This window comes from Bos javanicus, chromosome 7, assembly GCF_032452875.1.
Source record: "Bos javanicus breed banteng chromosome 7, ARS-OSU_banteng_1.0, whole genome shotgun sequence".
NCBI lineage: Eukaryota > Metazoa > Chordata > Mammalia > Artiodactyla > Bovidae > Bos > Bos javanicus.
In genome coordinates, this window is record NC_083874.1 from 62,531,642 (window position 1) to 62,555,768 (window position 24,127).

Consider the following 24,127-nt stretch of genomic DNA (forward strand, 5'->3'; position numbering starts at 1 on the left):
ATGTTGTTATGTTCAGTTTACAAAAATTGAATATTGGGAATAATGAGTTAATTCTTCATAGGGATATTTTTTTCCCCATAGCATTTGTCTGATTACAGTAAATTTGAACGTATAAAATCTCACTGGTCTATGTGGGTTTGCTTTGTTTCTTATAATGTTTATTCCTTTTAAAACCCAAGAATTGCTGAAGTGATCTTTTTGGTCTATGAGTCAATCTCAGCTAAATGATTCAGTCTCCGCCCCTGCTCCTTTCTCCCCTTATACTTGATCTATCAGGTAGAACATATTTGATTTTTTTTTTTTTCCAGGTTGAATTGACCAAAGCAATGGTTATGGAGAAGCCTAGTCCCCTGCTGGTCGGGCGGGAATTTGTGAGACAGTATTACACACTGTTGAACCAGGCCCCAGACATGCTACACAGGTAAATTTTTTTTTCCCTGAGTATCACCTAATTCTGTGTTTTAGTGAGTATTTAAGATGCTCTTATTCCCTCAAGAGGGAGGAGACATATGTATACCTATGGCTGATGCATGTTGATATATTGCAGAAACCAACACAATATTGTAATTAACCTTCAGTTGAGAATTAAAAAAAAGATTCTCTGATTCATTATGCTCTTTCTAGGGTTGTTGCATAAAAATGCTTTGTAAGTACCAAAAGGTGATGGGTATTCAAATTTTATAATAGTACAATATGTAAATATTTGAAAATTAGACAAAGTTTCCTATACATTATCAGAAATATAATGCTTTAAATATAAATGTATATTTGTACTTTTGGGTTTTTTTTGCGTATTTTTCTCTTGGTGAACCATTAATTATTTAGTTATAAATGTATTGAAGGTACGAGACTGTTCCTGTTCTGACATATTTTTGTGTTAATATGCTTTAAAAAATTAGGATGTATGGTTTTTTGTGGAAACGATTTATTGTAAAGTAAAACAGATGTATGAAATAAACGTGGGAGTCTTTAGAAAAACAATGCTAATTTTTCTATGTAGATGAAAATATTTTTATTATGCTGTGTTTTAGCAATAATCTGTTATCTTACAAGGATAGTGCATGTATCATTAATTTTAATATCCATGAAATTTTTATTTTCTAAAAAATTGTTATGTTACTCCACTAATGATGAATATATAAGTTGCCTTCAGTATTTGTTCCTATAAATAATGCTGCATTGTAGAAAACTCCTCAGTCTATTTCTGTGGAATTATTAGAATACTTTTTAGAAATTTCAAAATGTATGTGTATTTGTTGGACCAGAACTATTTTTTCTCCTATACCTTTCTTGATCTTTAAAAAAAAAAAAGAAGCTCTTAGTGTAAGGCCTTGTGGAATAATTAACTTCATTTCACAGGTAAAGACACGATGCTATGCTATGCTAAGTCACTTCAGTTGTGTCCGACTCTGTGTGACCCCATAGACGGCAGCCTACCAGGCTCCCCCGTCCCTGGGATTCTCCAGGCAAGAACACCGGAATGGGTTGCCATTTCCTTCTCCAGTGAGTGAAAGTGAAAAGTCAAAGTGAAGTCGCTCAGTCGTATCCGACTCTTAGCGACCCCATGGACTGCAGCCTACCAGGCTCCTCCGTCCATGGGATTTTCCAAGCAAGAGTACTGGAGTGGGGTGCCATTGCCTTCTCCGGGTAAAGACACTAAGGGCTTAAAAATTTGCTGGTATTCGCAGGACTATTGAGTGATAGAATAAGTCTTTAAACCATAAACATCCCCCTTTTTGTTATTTTTTGGTCAATTGTATTCTTTGCTTTTAGTGGTTAGATACATTTAGAATTTAAAATGGAGTAGGAGTTGAAACAAACTAACCAAATATATTTCTTGTCACTGTTGTTACTTATTGATTCTAACGTGTATTTTTTCACATTTTATCTCTGAGGTACATTTTAGATACAATGAAAAGAGGATTAGCCAGCAGTGAACTAAGCGGCTGGCTAATATGGAGCCTTTTAATAACTTAAAAAGTTGAAAGGTAGTTCAGGTATCCTTAAGGGCCCAGATCTGTCCATTTTTTGGGGATCATGGGGGAAACAATCAGGATAGAGAAAAATTTGGGTTGGTTTGTGAAAGATTGTTTGTCTGGAATACAGGTGCCAAGAAATCCTAATAGTGATTATCCCCGAGTTAGGGCATTGCATGTGTGTGTTGGCAGGGCTGGGGCGGAAGTTGTTGGCACCTTCCTAATTCAGTATTGTTGTAATGAAAACAAAACAGTTGAAGATATAGGTGAATTAAAGGTATGGAGAATTAATTAAGTCTGACGCTCCTAATGCATCAGCAAAAATGGAACTCCTTAAACTCTTCTGCCTGAGTTACTGGGTTTTAATGGGAATTTATCACATGCATTCTCAGAAAAGGATTCTCCAAGACTATGGAGAGAATAGCTGTTTAGCCTTGTCTAGCTCTTGCGACCCTTTGGATTGTAGCCCACCAGGGTCCTCTGTCCATGGAATTCTCCAGCCAAGAATGCTAGAGTGGGTTGCCATTTCCTTCTCCAGGGGACCTTCCCCACCCAGGGATGGAACCTGAGTCTCCTGCATTGGCAGGAATGAGCCACCAGGGAAGTCTATAGAAATCCTTACCTATCATCAAGACTACCTGTCTTCTCCATGAGTGAAAACAGGAACTTGTGTGTTACATGGCCTTCCTGAGGTGCACTACAAGATCCCTTCCAACACGATCATTCTTTCTTGAGACCTGGAACTTTTGACTTGCAAAAATAACTTGACCAAATTCATTCCCATTCAGCAAATGTTATGAATGTAGGGGGTGGAGCATACAAAGATGAGAAAGAAAACACATTCGTGCCTCCAAGAATGTACTAGTGAAGCAGATGGGTTCAAACATGAACAATAAATACCTGGTCTTAGGATGCTTAAAGATGACAAGTATCTTTCTGTTTTACAGGTTTTATGGAAAGAACTCTTCTTATGTCCATGGGGGATTGGATTCAAATGGAAAGCCAGCAGATGCTGTCTATGGACAGAAAGTAAGCATAAGCATAACAAGCTTTATGTAGGCTGTTGATCAGCTAGGAAATAACCCATTGAATTGAGGTGGATACATGCTTAATGTTTGTTGATATTTGAGAATTAAAATTGTCAACTTCTGTTTGGAAATTTAGATATTCAATAACTTATTGATTTTATTAGTCATTGAAAATTTTTTTGTTCATTTGGTGTGATATATTCTGAAGTTTTTTTATGTTTGAAGATAATTGGTTTTAGCATGGAGATCACCTATTGTAAACATGTTTAGATATGTTAATTGAAGACAATAGTTTTAAAAAGTTAGGGTGTCACTGGAAATATAGTATACTAAGACAAATTACAGTGGGGTCTCTGTAGTTTGTAATTCAGATGTGCACAGATCAATGCTCTTTGTTGTGTTAGAAAGTTTTTTGTTATTGGAGCTTCTGCATTATCTCTTGCCTGATTCCTTAGGAAATCCATAGGAAAGTGATGTCACAAAACTTCACCAATTGCCACACTAAGATCCGCCACGTTGATGCTCATGCTACTCTGAATGACGGTGTGGTGGTCCAGGTGATGGGCTTGCTCTCTAATAACAACCAGGCTTTGAGGAGATTCATGCAGACCTTTGTCCTTGCTCCTGAGGTATGAAAAAAAAAGATATAAAAATTTGTACATGTCTTTCTAAAGACTGTTAATTTTTGAAATTTTAAATTTACAGAAATAGTACAGTAGTAACTCCTACATGTTATCTTACCTAGAGCCATATTTGCCCACACATTTATAATTCTATTTTTTTATGTAATTCTTTTTCTATTTACCTGTGTGTTTTAATTCTAAACTGTTTGAAAAGTAAATTGGAGACATTATGGCTAGTCATCTTCAGATACTGAAGTGAACATTTCTTAAGAATGAGCACTTCATTTCTTAATCAAAGTCAGGAGGTATTTACGGGATTTCCTGGTGGTCCAGTGACTAAGATTTCCCCTCCCTCCCAGTGTAAGAGGCCCAAGTTTGATTCCTGAAGGAGAAGGAGGTGGCATCCCCCTCCAATATTCTTGTCTGGAGAATTCCGTGGATAGAGGAGCCTGGCGGGCTACAATCCATAGGGTCGCAAAGAATCAGACACGACTGAGCGACTAAGCAGCAGCAGGGAACTAGATCCCATGTGCCACAACTAAGACCTGGCACAGCCAAATAAATAAATAAATATTTAAAAAAAATTGTAATACAGTTATCCATCTATAGTCCATAATTAAATTTTGATTACTGTTCCAATAATACAAAGAATAGTATTTTTTTTCCTCATCCAAGATTCAGCTCATTATGACACATTGTGTTTAGCTCTTATGTCTTTTTAGGCTCCTTTAATCTGCTGTAATTCATTAACCTTTTGTTTATCAAGATGTAGACTTAGCAGCAGCAGACATTTTTAAAGAGGACAATCAAGTTACCATGTAGAATGTGTCAGTTTAAATTGTCTGGTAGTTCCTGATTAGTTTTAGGTTATACGTGTCTTTCCGCATTTGATATCATTTAGTCCTATTATTTGGAGGCAATGGCACCCCACTCCAGTACTCTTGCTTGGCAAATCCCATGGACGGAGGAGCCTGGTGGACTGCAGTCCATGGGGTCACTAAGAGTCGGACACAACTGAGTGACTTCCCTTTAACTTTTCACCTTCATGCATTGGAGAAGGAAATGACAACCCACTCCAGTGTTCTTGCCTGGAGAATCCCAGGGACGGGGGAGCCTGGTGGGCTGCCGTCTATGGGGTCACACAGAGTCGGACACGACTGAAGTGACTTAGCAGTCCTATTATTACTGGAGAAGGCAATGGCAGCCCACTCCAGTACTCTTGCCTGGAAATCCATGGACGGAGGAGCCTGGTGGGCTGCTGTCTATGGGGTCGCATAGAGTCGGGCACAACTGAAGCAACTTAGCAGCAGCAGCAAAAACACACATTGGTTAGCAATGGAATTAAGAGAGTTGCAATAACTCTGAAGGACATGAGATATTAGTTGCTCAGTCGTGTCTGACTTTTTGCGACCCCATGGATTATAGCCCACGAGGCTACTCTGTCCATGGAATTCTCCAGGCAAGAATACTTCAGTGGGTTGCCATTTTCTTCTCCAGGGGATCTTCCTGACCTAGGAATCAAACCCCAATTCCAGGCAGATTCTTTATCATCTGAGCCACCAGGGAACTCTACAGTTTTCTAAAAGGAGAGATGAAGGAGAAGAAAAGAATATGTGTGTGTATAAATGTATATGTATATATATGTGTGTGTGTGTATATATATGTGTGTATATATATATACATACACATAGCTTCCCTTGTAGCTCAGTTGGTAAAGAATCTGCCTGCAGTGCAGGAGGCCTCCCTGGGTTCGATCCCTGGGTTGGGAAGATCTCCTAAAGAAGCAGGGGGATGGCAACCCACTCCAGTATCTTTGCCTGGAAAATCTCATGGACAGAGGAGCCTGGTGGGCTCAGTCCATGGGGTCACAAAGAGTCGGGCACGACTGAGCGACTAACACTTACACTTAGTCCTATTATTAGTATTACTTAGTTAAGGTGGTGGTCACCAGGTTGACATGTAAAGTTAATGTTTTTACTTTTCTCATCAGAATGTAAATTATGCTTGCTTCTTTTTTTTATTTATTTTATTTTTGGCTGCACTGACTCTTTGTTGCTGTCTCTACCTGGTGGCAAGCTGGGGCTACTCTTTATTACAATGGCTTCTCTTGTTGTGGAACACAGGTTCTTGGTGCGTGGGCTTCAGTAGTTGTGGCTCACGGGCTTAGTTGCTCCAGGGCTGTGGACTCTTCCCAGACCTGCATTGGCTCGATGGGTTCTTATCCTCTGTACCACCAGGGGATTCCTTGCGGGCTTCTTTGAGACTGTGCATGTACTTATGTTCTTCATCAAATGTTTTAGGTATTAGTTTTAAGCATTCATGAATTCTTGCTACTCTGATGGGTACAAATGGTGATCATCTAAATTTTTTTTTGTCTATTCGTTGGCATTCTACTGTAAGTAACTTTACCTTTTTTCCTATCATGGGATCTTTGTTTAATAGATTTAATTAATAACTTTTATTGATTTCTAAAATGTCCCAGATCTGCTAAGTGTGAACCCTTTTGAGTGGGTTTGGTTTTTTTGTTTGTTTGGGGTGGTTTTTGGAAACAGGGCACTCCATGGCACAGGAGGTTTCAGGATCACCTTGCATTTTCCCTGCTCCATCCTCTAACCCGGTTTTGGGTTCAACTGTTTCTTCAAGGAGTCCTGGTTTTTTTTTTTTTTTTTTTAGTTATCATGAAAGGACCACAGGTTTTGTTGATTAATTGCATTTGAAGTGTCTTGTTGCCAGGTCCAGAATGAGCAAAGTTAGGAATCCTGTCTGTGATCTGTGTGAGCATGTGGAAGGGGCTCATGATGACTTGCTGGCTGAAAGTTTTCTCTAGAATTACCCTTAAGATAATTTTCTGTTGAAGGACAATGAATCTAAAATCCCTGTCATTTTACTGTTTAAATATAAACTCAGTTTATTTGAAAAATCACGTGAAGTCAGTTTAGTCATGATTTTTTGAGAAGACTTAGATTATCTGTAGTGTTAAAATTGTTGATTGACTTAAATATGCAAGAAATCATGGGATATTAATAAATTTACTTCCTATCTTTCAAGAGGAAGATTTCAGTATTACCTAAGTATAATGGATTGTTTCATAAACTGTCTCATTTAATAATCAAAACTCTAGTTTGAGTTCGTATCCCTCATTTTACAGGTGAAGAAACAGTCTTAGAAATTGAATGACTAATAAATGACATAGATTTCAACATAAGTGTCTTATACCTAGGGTAGGCAAACCTTTTTAGCTATACCACATTTGAGTGCTTGTGTCAGTATTCTTGGATACAGATTTAGGGGATTTTAAAATACGTAGTTGGTAATAACGTATTTATTGTTCAAGAAATAATTTGAGATTTGGGTTTTGGCATCTTAAATAATTGGTCAATTTTTAGATATTCAAAAATTTTATTTTATTTAAGTGGTATTTTAAGCACTCGGTATATATGAGTGCTTCTTAACAAACATGTTAAGTCTTAAAATCTTGGAGATTTTAACCTATTTGAGATTAGAGCAAGGATCTTTTCCACCTTGACTTAAAATTTGAGCCTGGATAATTTTGTTGTCAGGGCTGTCCTGTGCAATGTAGGATGCTTAGTGACATCCCTGCCCTCCACTCAGTAATTGTCAGTTCTACTCCTCGATGGGAGAACTGAAATGTCTCCAGAAGTTGCCAAATGTCTCTTGGGATGGGCAATACTGCCATTAGTTGAGAACTAATGGCCCAGGGTAATTTGATGTAGGGTAACTTGGAGTTTGAAAAGCCTGCTTATAAATGAAAACTTTTTGTTGGTATTACAGGGCTCTGTTGCAAATAAGTTCTATGTTCACAATGATATCTTCAGATACCAAGATGAGGTCTTTGGTGGCTTTATCACTGAACCTCAGGAGGGTAAGTTATTTGTCTAAATTTTTTTTTGGATGGCATCAGTTTGACTTGAAGAGAGTGTAAGTTTCTTGAATGGTTTCATAATCCTTTGTATTTTTCATTAGTAACTTTTAATTGTTAAGATATAAGAAATCTTGGCAATTTTAACCTACTTGAGGCCAACCACTTAGTCTATGCCACTGGTATTGATGGGACACATTGAACTCCCAAGTTAGTAGACAAGTTATGGCAGCAGTAGTAGCATCTTGGTCACAGTTTGCATAGGACTCTGCAGAAGTTTAGATGGTACCTCCACTGCAGTGGTGTGTGTTACTAGAGTGGAACCCTAAGTTTTAGGAATTGAAACCTTGTAATGGTCAGCAAATATGCCTGCCCATTGCTCTGGAGAGAGACTGTATTTTAGTGTTTTCTATATGACTGAGGATTCTAAGTACTTTGTATTTACTTAAGGCTGTAATACAACAACCTTACAGATAAGTACGTTATGTACTGTTGTTCCCATTTAATAAACTAGGGCACAGGAGTCATACAGCTAGTTAGGCGGTAGAACATTTGTTGGATTACCTCAGATTCCATGCTTGTAATCCAGACATTAAAATAGCCTTAGTTCTGTCCTTAAATCCTGTCTCATGATTTTATCCAGTTGCCCTATTTTATCTTTTATGTGTTATGTACTCATATCATTGCCTTTTTTTGTCATGATGAACATTGTGAAAGTGAATATATTTGTGAATTAAGTGAACACAAAGATGTTAATTTTTTTTTCTCATTTAGAATCTGAAGAAGAAGTAGAGGAGCCTGAAGAAAGACAGCAGACACCTGAGGTGGTACCTGATGATTCTGGAACTTTTTATGATCAAGCTGTCAGGTAAGGAAAACTTTGTTCATCTGTCCAGAGCTGCATGAAAACTTGAGTTGTGTAGTCCTGTTTGCTGGAGGGCAGCCATAATGCTCAGAATTGTCTCAGTGATAATTTCCCAGAAGAAAGGTTTTGCTTTTGGTGTCTAACATAAATATATAAAGCATGTTTAATATAGATTGTTCTCTGAGACCTACTTAAATAGTATCCATAAGTAGCTTTTTGGTTCAGTTTTTTTCTTCACCATAAGTGGAAATAGATTTGAGATTTATCAAGTGTTAATAGCATAAGTGTTATTATTAACACTTGATAATTAATAATAATTTATCAAGTGTTAATAAGGCATAGCATTAAGTGCTTTGAGAGAACTAGAAGGTGTGATGGGACTGACTTTACTCACCTGGGTTGCTGGTTGAAAATGAAGATTCATTATCCTACCACAAGCCTACCAAATTAGAAGTTCAGGAGAAAAGCATATGCAGTTTTAAAAGACTGTTTCTATGACTTGTGTGGAAGTTTAAGAACTGTTTTGAATTACAGCTGATTTTTTTTTTCCTCCAAAATTCCTTGTGTTTTTAGTGTGAGAAAATGTTTGGGTTGTAAAAACCACATGACATTTTAACCATTTTCAAGTGTACTTTATAGTAGTGTGAAGTATATGCACACAGTTGTGCAACAGATATCTAGAACTTTTTATCTTACACAACTGAAACCATACCTATTAAACAGCTCCCTTTCCCCCCTGCCTACCGCCTATTAAGAGTTTTGTGATATGTGATAGGTAAACTGTGATAATTTGAGATTTCAAGAAACAATGGTCTGCTACTGCTGCTAAGTCGCTTCAGTTGTGTCTGACTCTATGCGACCCCATAGATGGCAGCCCACCAGGCTCCCCCGTCCCTGGGATTCTCCAGGCAAGAACACTAGAGTGGGTTGCCATTTCCTTCTCCAATGCATGAAAGTGAAAAGTGAAAGTAAAGTCGCTCAGTCATGTCCGACTCTTAGCGACCCCATGGACTGCAGCCTACCAGGCTCCTCCGTCCGTGGGATTTTCCAGGCAAGAGTACTGGAGTGGGGTGCCATTGCCTTCTCCAAACAATGGTCTAGTTCCTTTTGATATGCTTGATGCATTTACTTAATCAGAATCTAGCAAATCTGACTTGCTCATCGAGGGCTTTTCTGAAAAGTTTTCATGTTTTAATACTCAAATACATAATTTGTAGATATTTGTGGGGAGGAGGGAGCTATTTTTAGGTTCAGGTCTCTATAGGAATTTCTTGCTAAATCAATGGAAGCAGAATGATATTTCTCAAATTTTACTGTGAAAGCAATGACTTAGAAGAACATTTAGAAGAACCTGTTGCTGAACCAGAGCCTGAACCGGAACCAGAACCAGAGCAGGAACCTGTATCTGAAGTCCAGGAGGAAAAGTCTGAGCCAGTCTTGGAAGAAACTGCTCCTGAGGATGTTCAGAAGAGTTCTTCTCCAGCACCAGCAGACATAGCCCAGACAGTGCAGGAGGACTTGAGAGTATGCAGCATGTCTTCAGTTTTATTCTGCTTCTTTCTGTTGTAAAAAATCTCTTCTCCGTTTTTGTTGCTAGGATGACTTTTGTAGGTGAATTTTTGTATTCATTTGGGGAAATTCTTCCATATTGAACCATACCTCAGATAAGATGCATATTGCATTATAAAGTCAAAAGGAATTTTTTTCCCTCCTCTAAGGAAATTTGAATACTTTCAGACAAGTTTTGGGTGCTATATTGTTGCCATATCAACAAACCTTCTTTTTAATACTGCATTCAAATTGCATGTTACTATGTGCTTGTTACACAAAAAAAGGATAGTGTATCTTCAAAAAAATTACATGGCACAGCAGACTTTTCCCTGAAATCTAATTGAGGACAACTTTACAGTAGAAGTAGAAACTAATTGTAATATGTTCTAATTAGAATAACTCATTTCAAAAGTTTGAAGCTTTTCAGTTACCTCTCATGAGTCACACCAGGATGATACTGGCTGAATTCACAGGACCTTTACAGCTGATGCTCTGTGAAGGAGTATGTTTTAGGGCTGTATTTATGCAGCCAGGGTTCTTAAATTGTTATTTGTCTAAGAGTTATTAAGTGTCTTGAAATTTTCTGAGCATTATTCTATGGGAACTGTCAGTAACCTCCCTGGTTTGTAGTTTGCTGTTCTGTATAAAATAGGTTTGTAGGTGAGTAGTAAAGAGAAATGGTGACATGACTGTAGCTTGCAGGTGGAAAATTATGTTTATTGGAGTGAGAGTAGATGACAAGTTAGGTGGTTTAACTGTAGTCCTGGAGAGAGGTAATGACATCTTGGATTAGAGTCATGGCAGTGAAGATGAAGAGATAAGAGGTAAATAAGATCTGGTGATTTTGGTACTGATTGAGATAATTCAAGAATTGGATCATAGGGTGAGAATATCCAAGGAGGAAGAGCTGGCTTTGGAGGGAGAATTTTCCTGGATTCACAAACTTGAAATTGAGTGGAAGTAGCTGCTCATATTTTGCTGATGCTTGATAAGACCTAGGGAATTTTAGTACTAAATTTTAAGTGCTGGGGCAAAGGAATCTCAAGTTACTTAGAAACCATCTTGCCTCTTGAGAATGTGATGCACATATAATGTACAAGAAATCAAAAGCCTAGAACTTTTATATTGTTTTGCTAAGTATTATAACAACTCATGGTGGTATTCCCTTAGACCTTTTCTTGGGCATCTGTGACCAGTAAGAACCTTCCACCCAGTGGAGCTGTTCCAGTTACTGGGATACCCCCACATGTTGTTAAAGTACCAGCTTCACAGGTGAGTTTATAATTAAATTTGCATGTTAGGCAAATTTACTTATATTTTCACGTAATGTGAATTTAGAGAGGTTTAACAGATAAGACAGGGTTCCCTGATGGCTCAGTGATAAAGAATCCACCTGCCAGTGCAGGAGACACAGGTTCGATCCCTGGGTTGGGATGATCCCCTGGAGAAGGAAATGGCCACCCACTCCAGTATTCTTGCCTGGAGAATTCCATGGACAGAGGAGCCTGGCAGGCTACAGTCCATGGGGTCACAAAGAGTCGGGCACGACTTGACAACTAAGGAACAGCAACAGCAACAAATAAGGCAGAGGAGAATGGGTACAAAGTGATTTTTAATGTGTTTTTATTTTTGTTTGTTTGGGTTTTTTGGAGGGAATGGTGAGAGAACTCAAGAATGGTCATTTTCTAGTTTTAAACCTTATTGTTAGTTAGAACACTTAAAAAGGAAAAAAAAGATAAGCTTGCTTTGATTTTGACGCATACATTTTTCAGCCTCGCCCGGAGTCTAAGCCTGAATCTCAGATTCCACTTCAGAGGCCTCAGAGGGATCAGAGGGTGCGAGAACAGCGAATAAATGTTCCTCCCCAGAGGGGACCCAGACCAGGTGAGAGCTCAGAAGGGCTTCTCTACGCTGGGCATGTTGAGGATGAGAGCTTGTTTTGGGAGGGCAGTTGATATTTGTGGGTACTTAGATTTAAAAATACATTGCAGAGTGAATTGAATTATCTGTGTTTAGGGGTAGAGAGAAAACTGTTGAATGGAACAGTTACTGCAAGGTGTCTTCTTTCTCATTCCTTGCTGTTTTTGTTTCCTCTTCAGTCCGTGAGGCTGGTGAGCAAGGCGATGTGGAACCCCGAAGAATTGTGAGACACCCTGACAGTCACCAGCTCTTCATTGGCAACCTGCCTCATGAGGTGGATAAATCAGAGCTTAAAGACTTTTTTCAAAGTAGGTTATTAAGGTTTTTTTTTCCCATCTTTTTTTAAGATTTAGTTTTAATTGGAAGGTAATTGCTTTACAGCGTTGTGTTGGTTTCTGCCATACAGCAATGCGAATCACCCCTAGGATACATATGCACCCTCCCTCTTGAACCTCCCTCCCACTCATGTTGTTGAGTTTTAAACACTAGATTCATCTGCTGTCCGATAGAAATAGAAGATAGTCACGTATGTAATTTTAAGTTTTCTAGTAACACTTTATTTTTTATTTTTAAGATATATTTATTTATTTGACTGCGCTGGGTCTTTGTTGCTGCACTTGGCCTTCTCTAGTCGTGGTGCACGAGCTTCTCTTTGCAGTGGCTTATTGCGGAGCACCAGCTCTAGGGTGCTTGGGCTTCAGTAGTTGTGACACACAGGCTTAGCTGCTCTGCGGCATGTGGGATCTTCCCGGACCAGGGATCAAACCCCTGTCACCTGCATTGGCAGGCAGATTCTTAACCACTAGATCACCCTGTAGTTACACTTTCAGTTCAGTTCAGTTCAGTTGCTCAGTCGTGCCTGACTCTTAGAACTGGACAATTAAATTAGTATTTCACTTAACCTAGTGTGTCTAAGACATCATCTGAATATATGTAAACATGAGATATTTTCCGTGATCCTATTGTAAGTCTTTGAAATCCTGTGTGTGTGTTGGCACACAGGGCACGTCTTTCAGAGTAGCCACAGTTCACATTCCCTATAGCCACATGTGCCTGGTGGCTGTTGGTGGACAATGTGCATGTAATATTTTTAAAAGTGTTCTAACTTATTTGATAATCTGTGTTTCACTTGCAGATTATGGGAATGTGGTAGAACTGCGTATTAACAGTGGTGGGAAATTACCCAATTTTGGGTTTGTTGTGTTTGATGATTCTGAGCCTGTTCAGAAGGTGCTTAGCAACAGGGTAAGCAATTTTTCATCTTGTATTTTTTTTTTATCTTAATGTATTCATCCATCCTTAAAACTGTGTCTTACATGTAAAGTGCAATTTATTCCAACCTGTCTGGGTAATATTTTTCATCATGTTTAACCATTATTAAAAGAATTGCCTGGGAACTTAGCAAAACAAAGTATCATATAAATAGTTTTGGCCTAAGTTGCGTGATGGAGAGTGAAGTAACTGTGGTTGCCAGTACTCTGAGATTTATGCAGATCCTTTATTGGTTGTAAGAGATGAATGAAGCACTATGTGTCTTTTAGCCAAGAACTTAGAATCAGTTTGTTTACCAGGTGTACTTGCAGTTTTCCTATATAACTGTTCGGGTATAACTACGAGGAGCGTCTCCTTTTGTTCTTTAACTTGTCTGGGTTTGGAGTCAGTCTACCTTCTCCAATAGTAGAGGAATTTGTAGAATTGGAGTCTTGTTTCTGTGTCCGTATAAGACCCCTTTCCTTCCCCCACATCTTTCATTAGCAAAAAAGCTCTGTAGTAGTAGTCTTTGTAGAGAAAAACAAAGATATAAATACTGTTAATTTACTGAGATGAGTGTGGGAATTTTAAGACCTCACTTTTTTTCAATTGAGGTGAAACTCACATAACAAAATTAGACATTTTAAAGGGTACAATTCAGTGACATTTAATACACATTGTTGTGCAACCATCACCTGTCTAGTTGCAAACAGTTTCATCAAGAGTAAGTCCCTTACCCATTAAGCAGTCTCTGCCCATATCCTCTCTCCCCAGGCCCTGGCAACCACTAGTCTATTTTGAGTCTCTGCCAGTTAAAGCTTACACATTTTATTAACCATGTTAGTTAGAAATGGTTCAGATCATTATTTCCCAGTGGTTCTCTAGAATGTCTGATATTCTCCAGAATGTTAGTGGATATACTGCAAAGTTTAATGCTGTGGTTATAAGTTAGCCTTCATTTGGAAATGTGCATTATCTATCAAACTGTTTGACCACTTTTTGTGAAGCATCTCCTGCAAAACATTGAGAAATGTGGAGAAAATAATGGCTTATCTCACCCAGAACACAGGAATACTGAACCCAGAAATGTCCTAAAGGCCTTGTTGTAAATTCACCATTAAGCATGTGATAGTTCAGTGGTCACACTTTTTGGTGCAGCCTTGAATTTGTATTTTCAATGGTGTGATAATCCCAGTGGGGCCAAACAAGGTCAGAGCTGATTGCTTCCTAGTTAATTATCCAAGAGGAGGGCTTTGGTGTTTCCTTGACGGCATGTGGGTGAGTCATGATATCTTTAGGCATAAGAATTGTTGAAGTAAAGTTCCTCAGAAAGGGGTGTATGTCTGGTACCTTTTTTCATTCAGATTGCTTCTGTTCTTTTGATACCTCCTTAGAGATGTCTTCTATAACTACCTTTTAAAATATCTGCAGTCACAACCTCTTATCTTTCAGGATTAAAATACTTCTGTTTTTCTCACTGTATGTAGAACGTTGCCAGGAATAGCACTTCATATTAATGTGTATGATTTATATAGTGTATAAAATATTTGTAATATTGGATGTGTTAAGATATTTATATATGTACAAATATATGTTTAATCAGAATATAAAATTTAAATTAGAATCAGAGCTCAAAAGGGACTTCCCTGCCCAACCCCTGTGCAGGTTTCCTCACATGCACTTTCAGATCATGTCTGTGTACTTTGGGAGCTTCAAATGTAGCTTGCTTTAGGTGGCTCAGACAGTAAAGAAACTGCCTGCAAGGTTTTAGATCCAGGTTCAATCCCTGGGTCAGGAAGATCCCCTGGAGAAGGGAATGGCAACCCACTCCAGTGTTCTTGCCTGGAGAATTCCATGGACAGAGGAGCCTGGTGGGCTACAGTCTATGGGGTTGCAAAGAGTTGGACATAACTGAGCAAGAAATGAGTTGGACATGACTGAGCGACTAACACTTAGCCTCACCTCACTGTCTGGGTAGAAGTTTACCTTATTCCCTTCAGCAGTTTTTTGTGTACAGAAATAGCTTGTAGAATATAACTGGTGTCTGTCCATGCTGTGTAGACTGAGTGCTTATACTTTGCTGTCAGTATGCCTGGGTTTACATTGCTCTTCGGTCACTCACTAGACTTGTGACCTGTGTAGTATGTGTTCTTTAACCTCCCTAGTACCAGTTTGCTGGTCTATATAAAATAGTTGTGATAATAACCCTTGAAGGGTTGTTGTGAAGATTAAAAGAGATAATAAAAGTGAAGTATATAGAACACTTCTGCATAGTAAGAACTGTTAGGTATTTCTTTTGAAAAAATACTTCTGTTAGAAAACCACAGAGTGCCAGCAAGGAACATAAATTGAGTTGATTGAAATCTTGAGTAACCCTTTGTTTACTATAGTTCTTTTGGCAAAAAAGAAGACCCAAGACTTTTTCCCCCTGCACTAAGATCTAGTATTGTTATTTTAGTATTTTCCCAAATTCTGTTAAGGCAAATTGCATTTTCTTAAGGTTATATTGAAATGAAATTCATGATGTTTTTGAGATGTATGTGTACTCTGCATAAACATGTACAGCAAAATCTTTCCACATTACATGATGATGGGATTTTATTCTAAGTCTCCCAGCCCCTGGAAAAGGTGGCAATTTTTATTTATATCCCACTTACATAATTCTATGAGAAGGTAAGGTTTACTTTAATAAGAGTTACTTGTACTGCTGTGTACAAGTGGACTTTTAAACTTTTGAACTAACTTGAATACCTAATCACTTTTTCATGTATCTGTTAATGGAAAAATTATGTGTTCTGAGTTTGAGACAAAAAGTGAACTGTGAGAAGGCAGCTGATTTGTAAGCTGCTGATTCTTTGTTTTTCTTTTTCTAGCTTTCTTTGATCTTTGAGAGCTAGCTCATAAGCTCTTTTGCTACTCTTTTGAGAGTAGTTCATAAGCACTCTGTAAATCTGTTCACCTTGATTCTTACAGCCCATCATGTTCAGAGGAGAGGTCCGTCTGAACGTGGAAGAAAAGAAGACTCGAGCTGCCCGTGAAGGGGACCGCCGGGATAACCGCCTGCGGGGACCTGGAGGCCCTCGAGGTGGGCTGGGTGGTGGCATGAGAGGCCCACCTCGTGGAGGCATGGTGCAGAAACCAGGATTTGGAGTGGGCAGGAGCATTGCTCCAAGGCAGTGAATTGCTCTTCACCAGTCTTCAGGCAGCAGTACAAACTAGCTCCCACAGAATGATGAATTTCTTCAGCCAACCTTGGTATCTTGGAATATGATCCTAGTCTATCATAAACTGCTTAAGTTTGTACAATTTTACTTTTTGTGTTAATGGTGTGTGCTCCTTCTCTCCCCTGCCCCCCACCTTTTAGTCCATCACTTCCAATTTTGTGGAATATTTTAGGAAAAATGGATTTTTAAAGAAGAAAAAAAAGACTGAATTTCTTTGCTTTATTTGCATATACAGACTGGATTTTTTTTTTTTTTTAACAGTTTCCCCAAAGGAATGTGTCTTGCTTCTTACTGACATTTGGTATGTTTCATTCATTGGACTATTTCTTACTTACTTTCTATGTATTTCAAAAGCCTGTGAGAACTACAGGATTTGATAAACATTTTGAAGACCGGAGAAACCCAAATTGTTTTCCTCTTTGAGAGTCATGACTATCTTCTGGTGTGGAGAAATTGCCATTGGAAAAATTGACAATTTTGATTCTCGTTGATGTGGTTAAAAACTGAATAAAAGGTGTTCGAGTTTTCTTTTAAAACATGATCACAAAACAGTTCTAAAATCTACTGTTTTTGACATTGGAATTTAAGTTGTGAGATAGGTTTAAATGTCTAGAATGCAACTGATAAGCTTTTCTTGAACTGTTTTTTTTTGAAGTAGAGTTTTTTTCATGTTTAATTTGTATTTGTAAAAAAAGAAAAAAGAACAAAAAAATTTTCCAAATCTAAGTAACACAAAACCAGAGCAAAACTGTTGTGCCTTCTATTTATCTTTGATTCCAGTCTTGGCAATTGTTTAAAGAAAATAATAATAATAAAAAAAAAAGACCCCTAGATTTGTTCTATCAGGTTCAGAGTATGTTGGGAATTATGACCCCATTTTTTACTCTGTATGTCTTGTGTTCATTTGTTATGCCTTATTCTGAAATTGAGTTTCAAACTGGAATGCCTTTGAGTACAGATGCTTCTGTAGAGTCCTTTGACCTGAATAGTTCAGCATTTGTATTAAGTTTTATTTCAGTGTCTATTCAGAATCCTAATCATAGCCCGTAAGAAAGAATGTGACATTAATGTTGGACTTTGATGGTGTGCTTGAGTGAGTGCTAGGTTTTTTTTTTTTTTTTTCTTTTAATCATAGCCATATGGTAAATTTTCTGTTTTGTTATGGTTCCTTTTCCCTGGTGGGCATGCAGTGGGTATTTCTTGGAAATGGCCAATTTTTATTAAAACGTTTCTGGAAGATCTGGCGACATAGACTAATACTCGTTTTGCATGGTGTGTGTTGAGTGCTGTGTGTGAGATGGGTGAAGGCTTTGTTCACACATTTGTGTAGCAAGCCTTTGTGTGATAACTTGTCACTACCAATTGAAGGGCAATGAGGTTGTCAACTTAAACTTATTTTTTTTTTTAACAGTGTTCATCTTTAAGACTATTGTTTGAGGCTAGTATATTAGTAGGAATAGGAATGTTTTGCTGTACTGGGAAACTAGGTTTACTGAAGGGCGTAATGTTAAATGAAGTTTTTGATGTTATCAGTTGGTCCTTAGTACCGCAAATATTTGAAAATTGGCAACATCTCCTTCATATATAACAACATAAAAAAACTTACATAACTGAATCCCATAGCTGGTTTTTGGGTCAGTTTAAACAACTAGTTGGTAACCACTTCATTTGGCCCAGAATTAGAAGAAATTCAGCTTGTACTTTTGTAGCTTATATTAAGCTTGTAGTAGAAAAGAAAATTTAGCCTGAGTTATTTTTGAGGAAAAAAAATTAAGTTGCAGTAACTATTAGGTGATAAAATATAGATAACCTAGAAATCATTTTTCATAAGTGAATACTAAACCATACATTTCTAAATGTTTTTCCTCCTCAGAGCAGAGCTTTAAGGGCACTAACTAAATACAGTGTTTCTCAACTTGGGGCTATTGTTATATCCTAGAGGACATGCACAAATTTGTGGGGTTTTTTGGTGGGGAGGCGGGTGGAGGGAGATGCATGCCCTGCATCTGGTGTTTGGTGAATGGGGGCCAGTGATGCCAAAATGCTCTTGGAAAATGAAGCAACCCCACTGAGAACACAGGGAGTCCTTACTCCTGTAATTCATGGTGGGTAGAATGGTGGAGTAGGACAACTGGAGTGAAGACTCATTCGTTTGAAATAGAGTCTCAGAAAAATAGCAACTAGAAATCTCTCAGGAATTATAGTAACAACTACTGTAAGTAATTAATCCCAACTTTACTTTATTTGTACCAATTGTGTGTGTATTGTGTTTTAATTTGGAGAGGTAGCAATATACTATATGCTGCTTGTAATTTATTGCAGGGAATTCCTGCATAATTTCACAAAAGGTTGCTTCAGTAATTTCAAGTTACCATAATTGGGATATTGTGGTGGTTTGACTTGCATTGGACTTTATAAATAGGATTCAGCACCCTGGTTAACACTCTTAAGTATCTAGCTATCACTGATAACATTTACTGCTGATGTAATAAACATGTTACCCTAGGTACACATCTATTCACATATTTCACAGTTAGTGAAAATAAAATAGATGAGGGCAAGATTTTCTGTAGGGAGCATCACCTCATCACATTCAACTTAATTTTTTGTCTGTTGGAATGGCCCAACATGTAATTCTTTTCTCCTGAGCTTAAAACCCTTCACACATGAACATTTTAGCTAAGGTACACTAGTTTGGTTCAGTAGATCTCAGTCTTTTAAGACCTGTTGAAAATAAATAGACCTTTGACTGTACAAAAATACTTTTGTTTGCTTTATATTGAGGGCCGTTTTGTGTTTTCCTGTGTTCTCAACATTTTGAGTTATTGCTGCGAAGTGGTGAAATGGATAATGCAAGAATAATTGTTTGGTTTTGGATCAGTAGGTTACTACCACCATGTTAGTTGAATTGCACTTTAGTTTTAGGTTAGACAACTAAATTTTTCACAGCTATACCCTGTGAATTAGGTGTTATTCCCCTCCCAAAGTAGTAGGTGAAGAAAGTACATCACGAACCTCCATGTAGTAGGAGCAGATTGGCCTCCAAAACTGATGCTTTTTTTCTAGAACCATAGTGCCTACCTGTATTTACATTTGAATACCATTAAGGGAATAGGGCATGAAATAACTACAGTGTAGAGACTTGAGTCTGCAAAACTTTCAGGTCAAGACTAGCATTACCATTTTCTATTCCCATGAGGGTAAAGTAGTTAAACATTAATTTTGTAGGGCTTCTTTTTATTTGCAGACTGTATTGTAACACATTGCTATTGAATTACTAGATTATTTTCTCATCTGGTTTGGTAATACATTTAGTACAATTTAATCTGGATGTGGAAGACAGTATTTTTAGCATCATCCAGGTTAGTTGAGTTGTGTTTTTTGCTTATAACTGCCATCCTCTGATACTTTTCTTCATCCCTTTATTTGAGAAACCTGGTAGAGTTAGTGATTTAGTGGAGAACGTGGCACTTTATAGATACCGTTTGTTAGAATATACGAAAATTTCTTTCTATGAAGTTTAAATTTGTAGTCCATTGTTTCTCTTGTGGCTTATTTTAGGTAAGTTGTTTGCATTTGTCAAATCTACTGATCTATAAAAATAATTTTTATATTAAAGCTTTATTTTTGTGCTACTTAAAAGAATCTCTGTAGGAGCTGTATACAGATTACACAGTTGTTGAACTTGTAGTTGAGCAATTTTGAATCTTGTAAAAGAAGCAACTTCAACATTTATTTGAATATGGAGTTCTAGCTAAGTGCCTAATGTACCACACATTGGCAGTGGACAATTAGGGGTAGTCTTTTGCAAATGTTAGAAACCTTAAAGCATGTGTTAGAAACTTAGCAATACTTTATGTGGGATGGGTTGTAGGTTAAAGTTGCTTGTCATGTTGTACTAGGTCATTAAATGAGGACTTCTGGTTTTAGGGTAGTAATACCTTTTGGAATTTGTGTTTACTGTAATATCAAGGTTCTGGGGACCATAGATGGGCTTGTGAACTTACTAGACTGAATTAAAGATACAGTGGCACATGTGAGATAAAACTTTGATTTTTATTATTTTTAGTGGATATGTATCTAACTCTGAATGATGCTGAAATTAGATTGCTTTGCTCATGCGTTCATGCAGCAGTCTTTAATAATGGCCTGAATGAGTGAAAGGTTGATTAAAGGTGGCCTACAACCCTTAACCAGTTTTACTTTTGATCATGCTTATGTATTGGCTTAGAATCAAAGTTGTTGTCTTTTGATTGCATGACTTTCGAAGTCTCTCCTCTTCAGTTTCCACTCAAACCTGGTAACCTCCAGTGAGAAGAATATAGTATTGGAAATCAGTTCTCTTGTTACTTCCATAAACCATGTGACCTGGTCAGTTACAGAAATCTATGCAGGGTTATTACTTTGAAATGTGTCCAATGTCACAGATTCCTAAGGGACTTGTATCCATTCAGTGTGTCTTTGTGTGTTTTTTTTTTTTTTTAAGTAAGTGATGCTTACCCAAAAATTCACTATTGAAGTACTTTAGCAAGTATTTATTTTTCAGAAACCCACTTGTGGGAAGTTTTCCTGTATTTTTGGTAGTAATTAGAGGGATGATTATATCATTTAATATGGATATAGTTTTAACTATTGCTGTAATTAACCACTTTGGTTACTGATACTCTCCCTAAGTTTTGTTGTCACCTGTTTGGGTTTGGTTTAGATTCTTAAATTTTTTATGAGGAGTGTATGTACAATGATTTGGCCCTTTTAAATGAAGACGTAAGGAATTAGGGAAGAAGGGACTTCATTTAAAGATTCAGTGTACAATTTAAGTAGACTATGTAGAACATACATTGTGTTAAAAATAAATTTGCATAGGTATCTACATTGGTTTTCAAGAAGAGTGGGATGGGGTGGAATTTAGCTGATGGAATATGAATAATTTATGGTTTATATAAAAGAAAGTCATAATTTTAAGTGAGAAACTATTTCTATAAAGTCCACCCCCCCCCCGTACTGATGATTATCACAAGAAACAGGAGGAGACTCCTAGATTTCTTAGAATATCAGTGCTGGAAAGGACTAAGGTGATTTGTATAACCCTTGCAATTTTCAAAAGGTGGATGACTCAGATGACTAGAACAGCACATTCAGGAGTTTCCAGTCCTGCCGTGTGTTTGCTTTAGTAAGCCAAAGCTGTTGAAAGGTAGGATGTGGGGAGGAAAGGGAAGGAGCCACACTGTGTGCTTATCCAGTTGCTTCATTAGCTCAGTTTTCATACCCACGTTTTTTGTTTTCTTCCAACTGTTTTAATGCCCCGTTCCAGGGCCTTTTGTCAATAAGGACATTAACTTGTGTTCCCCTCAGGGATGGATTTACTACTAGCCGTCAGAAAGCTATTGGGTATCCTAATGTGTTAATAGCTGAAACTCAGCTGTAATTTTCTCCTAAACCCGTCAGCAGTTTGCATTCTGTACATTGTGGTGCTTTCCCCACCTTGTATTGTTACAACTGTAAGCTCCTAAGGGGCAGCAATTTGGTCTTAGCCATATACCCTGTTCAGTGCCTGGCAGCACCATGTTTGAATCAGGGTCCTAATCTGCCTTTCCAGTGGTTTTTCCTATTCTTCACGGAAGGATGTGTATGGTTTGCTGACAAGCTAGGTATTACTGATTCCGTGGCTTCAAGTGCCTTCACTCTCCTGAAGATAGACTTGCATCTGCATTCTCCCTGCTTCCCCTCCCCCCCCACCTCCCGTCTCCACCATCAAAACCTTTTTTCCAAGACCTTGTTCAAGAGCTTTTTTTTTTCTCCTTAAGAGAAAAGATGTCTTAAGATGTCTTAGGAGAGGTTAATTCATTACCCTGAGGGGGTTGGTCTGTCCAGAATTTGAAGTAAGGAGCAAATTTATTTTCATCTGCTTTTCTTCCACATTGTCCCTCCTGTTGGAAATTCTATCCCAATCTTCATTTTGAAATGTGTTCCTAGAATATTTAATACCTTTCTCTTAGCTTATAACTTATGCCTTCAACCTAGAACTAGAACATACCATAATCTCCTGGAGGACAAGGACTGGAGGATTAATCCATTCCTCCTGGAGGTACATGAAAATGAAAGCACCCTTAAATGAGGACTCACTCAGTTGAATAATGTATTCCTGTTTTCATGCTTATGAGGGAGGCATGCCTAGGGATTGGCCATAATTCAGTAAATTATAGGCATCACGCATTTCATATCAGAGGGGATTAGTGTGAAACTGAGGGGTGGGCAGAAGAGGGAGAAGTCACTGGTCATTTTGAAGTACTTCCATCCCTGGTCTGGGCAATTACCTGTTTCTTTCTGATTGCGCCCAGTATATCCTGGGCATTTTGTGTTGACGCGCAGGAGCTGTATGTGCCAAGTTTCATTGTACACCATTTCTTCCTGTACACCTACTCCGTTCTCAGTTTGCCATCACCCGTGCTACAAGTCAAAGCCACCCTAGTCACCTGCTTCCTGTCTCCTTACTCCTTACATCCTGTCTCCAGCTAATTCCTGTCAGTTCTACCTCAGCAGTCTTTCACATCCTTCCTCCTCACTTCCTTTCAGTGGCCTCTCAGCTTTCTTTACCTCTTTCTACTTCCAGTCTACTTTCTACACAATGTTAGATTCATCTTACTGAAACCTAGCTCTGACCATGTATCCCATGTACGTGTTCTGTCTTCCCTGCTAGACTGTAAGCTCCTTATGGGCAGGATCTGTGTTTCAGTCATCTTTGTATCCCATAGCACCTATCAATAAATATATCTTGAATGAACAGCATAAAGCCTTGTCTTAAGTGAAATGATGTTTTCCAGATGATACGTAGGTTTCTCTCGGGTAATTGCAAGATTTCAAAAGTGCTCCTAATATCAAGTTGGTTAAGTAGTAACAACTATGAATTAACCACAGGGAAAATTTCAGAAAACTTTTAATTTTTTTCCATTGGAATCAGCATGGATGTGTGTATATGGATGGTTCAATAAATATATTTTTATATATACATGTATCACAGAAAGTTTACATTCCATCTTCAAACTGCAGAAATAGATTTTTTTTTACAAGCCAAAAAATAACTGCCATAACATTTATGACTTCATGCAAAAAACAGGGTTGAATAAGGGACAAAGGGGAATTGGTTGTTCAAGGTTAAGAGTCCAGGGAGAAGTAAAAATATACCATAAGGAGGCGATTGCTTAACACGCTGCTTAAGGTGGTAGCCAAACAAATCCTTAACTGCAGCATTAAGGCCATACCAAGTTTATACATATATACAAAGAAATTTCCATATAAAAGACATACTATCACATTTTCTTCCAGGAAAGGATGAGGAGCTTTGTGAGTAATCCTGACCCAGTTTTCCAGGCCCGTTCATTGTTTAAGATGTCCCCAGGCTACTGAGAAATGTCTTCTACTTTGGCTAGTTGTCAGTTACTGCTGTGTGGGCTTGTGATTTTTGCAGTCTCCTACAGGGAACTATGAATTATTTTGAACCTCTTCCATCATGGATGATGAAGCATTTAGCAGCTTAGCTAACACTGCCCAATCCAGCATAATTTTTACATCTCCCAAAAAGTACTGTAATTACAGTCAGAATTGTAATTTGCATTTGTCTTACCTGTAACAGACTCTACAGTCAGTGTTGGCATTGTGACCTAAGAACTACACAGTGCCTTTCTATTCTTTGGAGTTAAAAGAGAACTTTTTGAATAAAGTGTAATGACCAGAGTGTGAGGTTTCAGGTAACAACCCCTAGAGTCACTGAAAGTTAATAACTTTGTTTTTGTTGGCGGTGCCACAAGGCAT

General features: G+C 37.9%; 1 protein-coding gene across 5 annotated transcripts in view; it reads left to right on the top strand.

Annotated features, from left to right (window-relative positions):
• G3BP1 (G3BP stress granule assembly factor 1) overlaps nucleotides 1-23,108 on the top strand; it is a 35,323-nt gene extending 12,215 nt beyond the window's left edge. For 4 of the 5 annotated variants that reach the window (XM_061424101.1, XM_061424098.1, XM_061424103.1 and 1 more), the window contains exons 2-12: nucleotides 309-421; nucleotides 2,924-3,005; nucleotides 3,460-3,633; nucleotides 7,420-7,510; nucleotides 8,282-8,375; nucleotides 9,695-9,896; nucleotides 11,094-11,195; nucleotides 11,696-11,807; nucleotides 12,023-12,151; nucleotides 12,979-13,088; nucleotides 16,068-23,108. In XM_061424101.1, the coding sequence (XP_061280085.1) occupies nucleotides 327-421; nucleotides 2,924-3,005; nucleotides 3,460-3,633; nucleotides 7,420-7,510; nucleotides 8,282-8,375; nucleotides 9,695-9,896; nucleotides 11,094-11,195; nucleotides 11,696-11,807; nucleotides 12,023-12,151; nucleotides 12,979-13,088; nucleotides 16,068-16,274 (1,398 nt within the window). In that variant the 5' untranslated portion in view covers nucleotides 309-326 and the 3' untranslated portion in view covers nucleotides 16,275-23,108. The remainder of the gene's footprint in view (nucleotides 1-308; nucleotides 422-2,923; nucleotides 3,006-3,459; nucleotides 3,634-7,419; nucleotides 7,511-8,281; nucleotides 8,376-9,694; nucleotides 9,897-11,093; nucleotides 11,196-11,695; nucleotides 11,808-12,022; nucleotides 12,152-12,978; nucleotides 13,089-16,067) is intronic. The other variant, XM_061424100.1, reaches the window with a different exon arrangement.
• The last annotated feature ends 1,019 nt before the right edge of the window (nucleotides 23,109-24,127 follow it).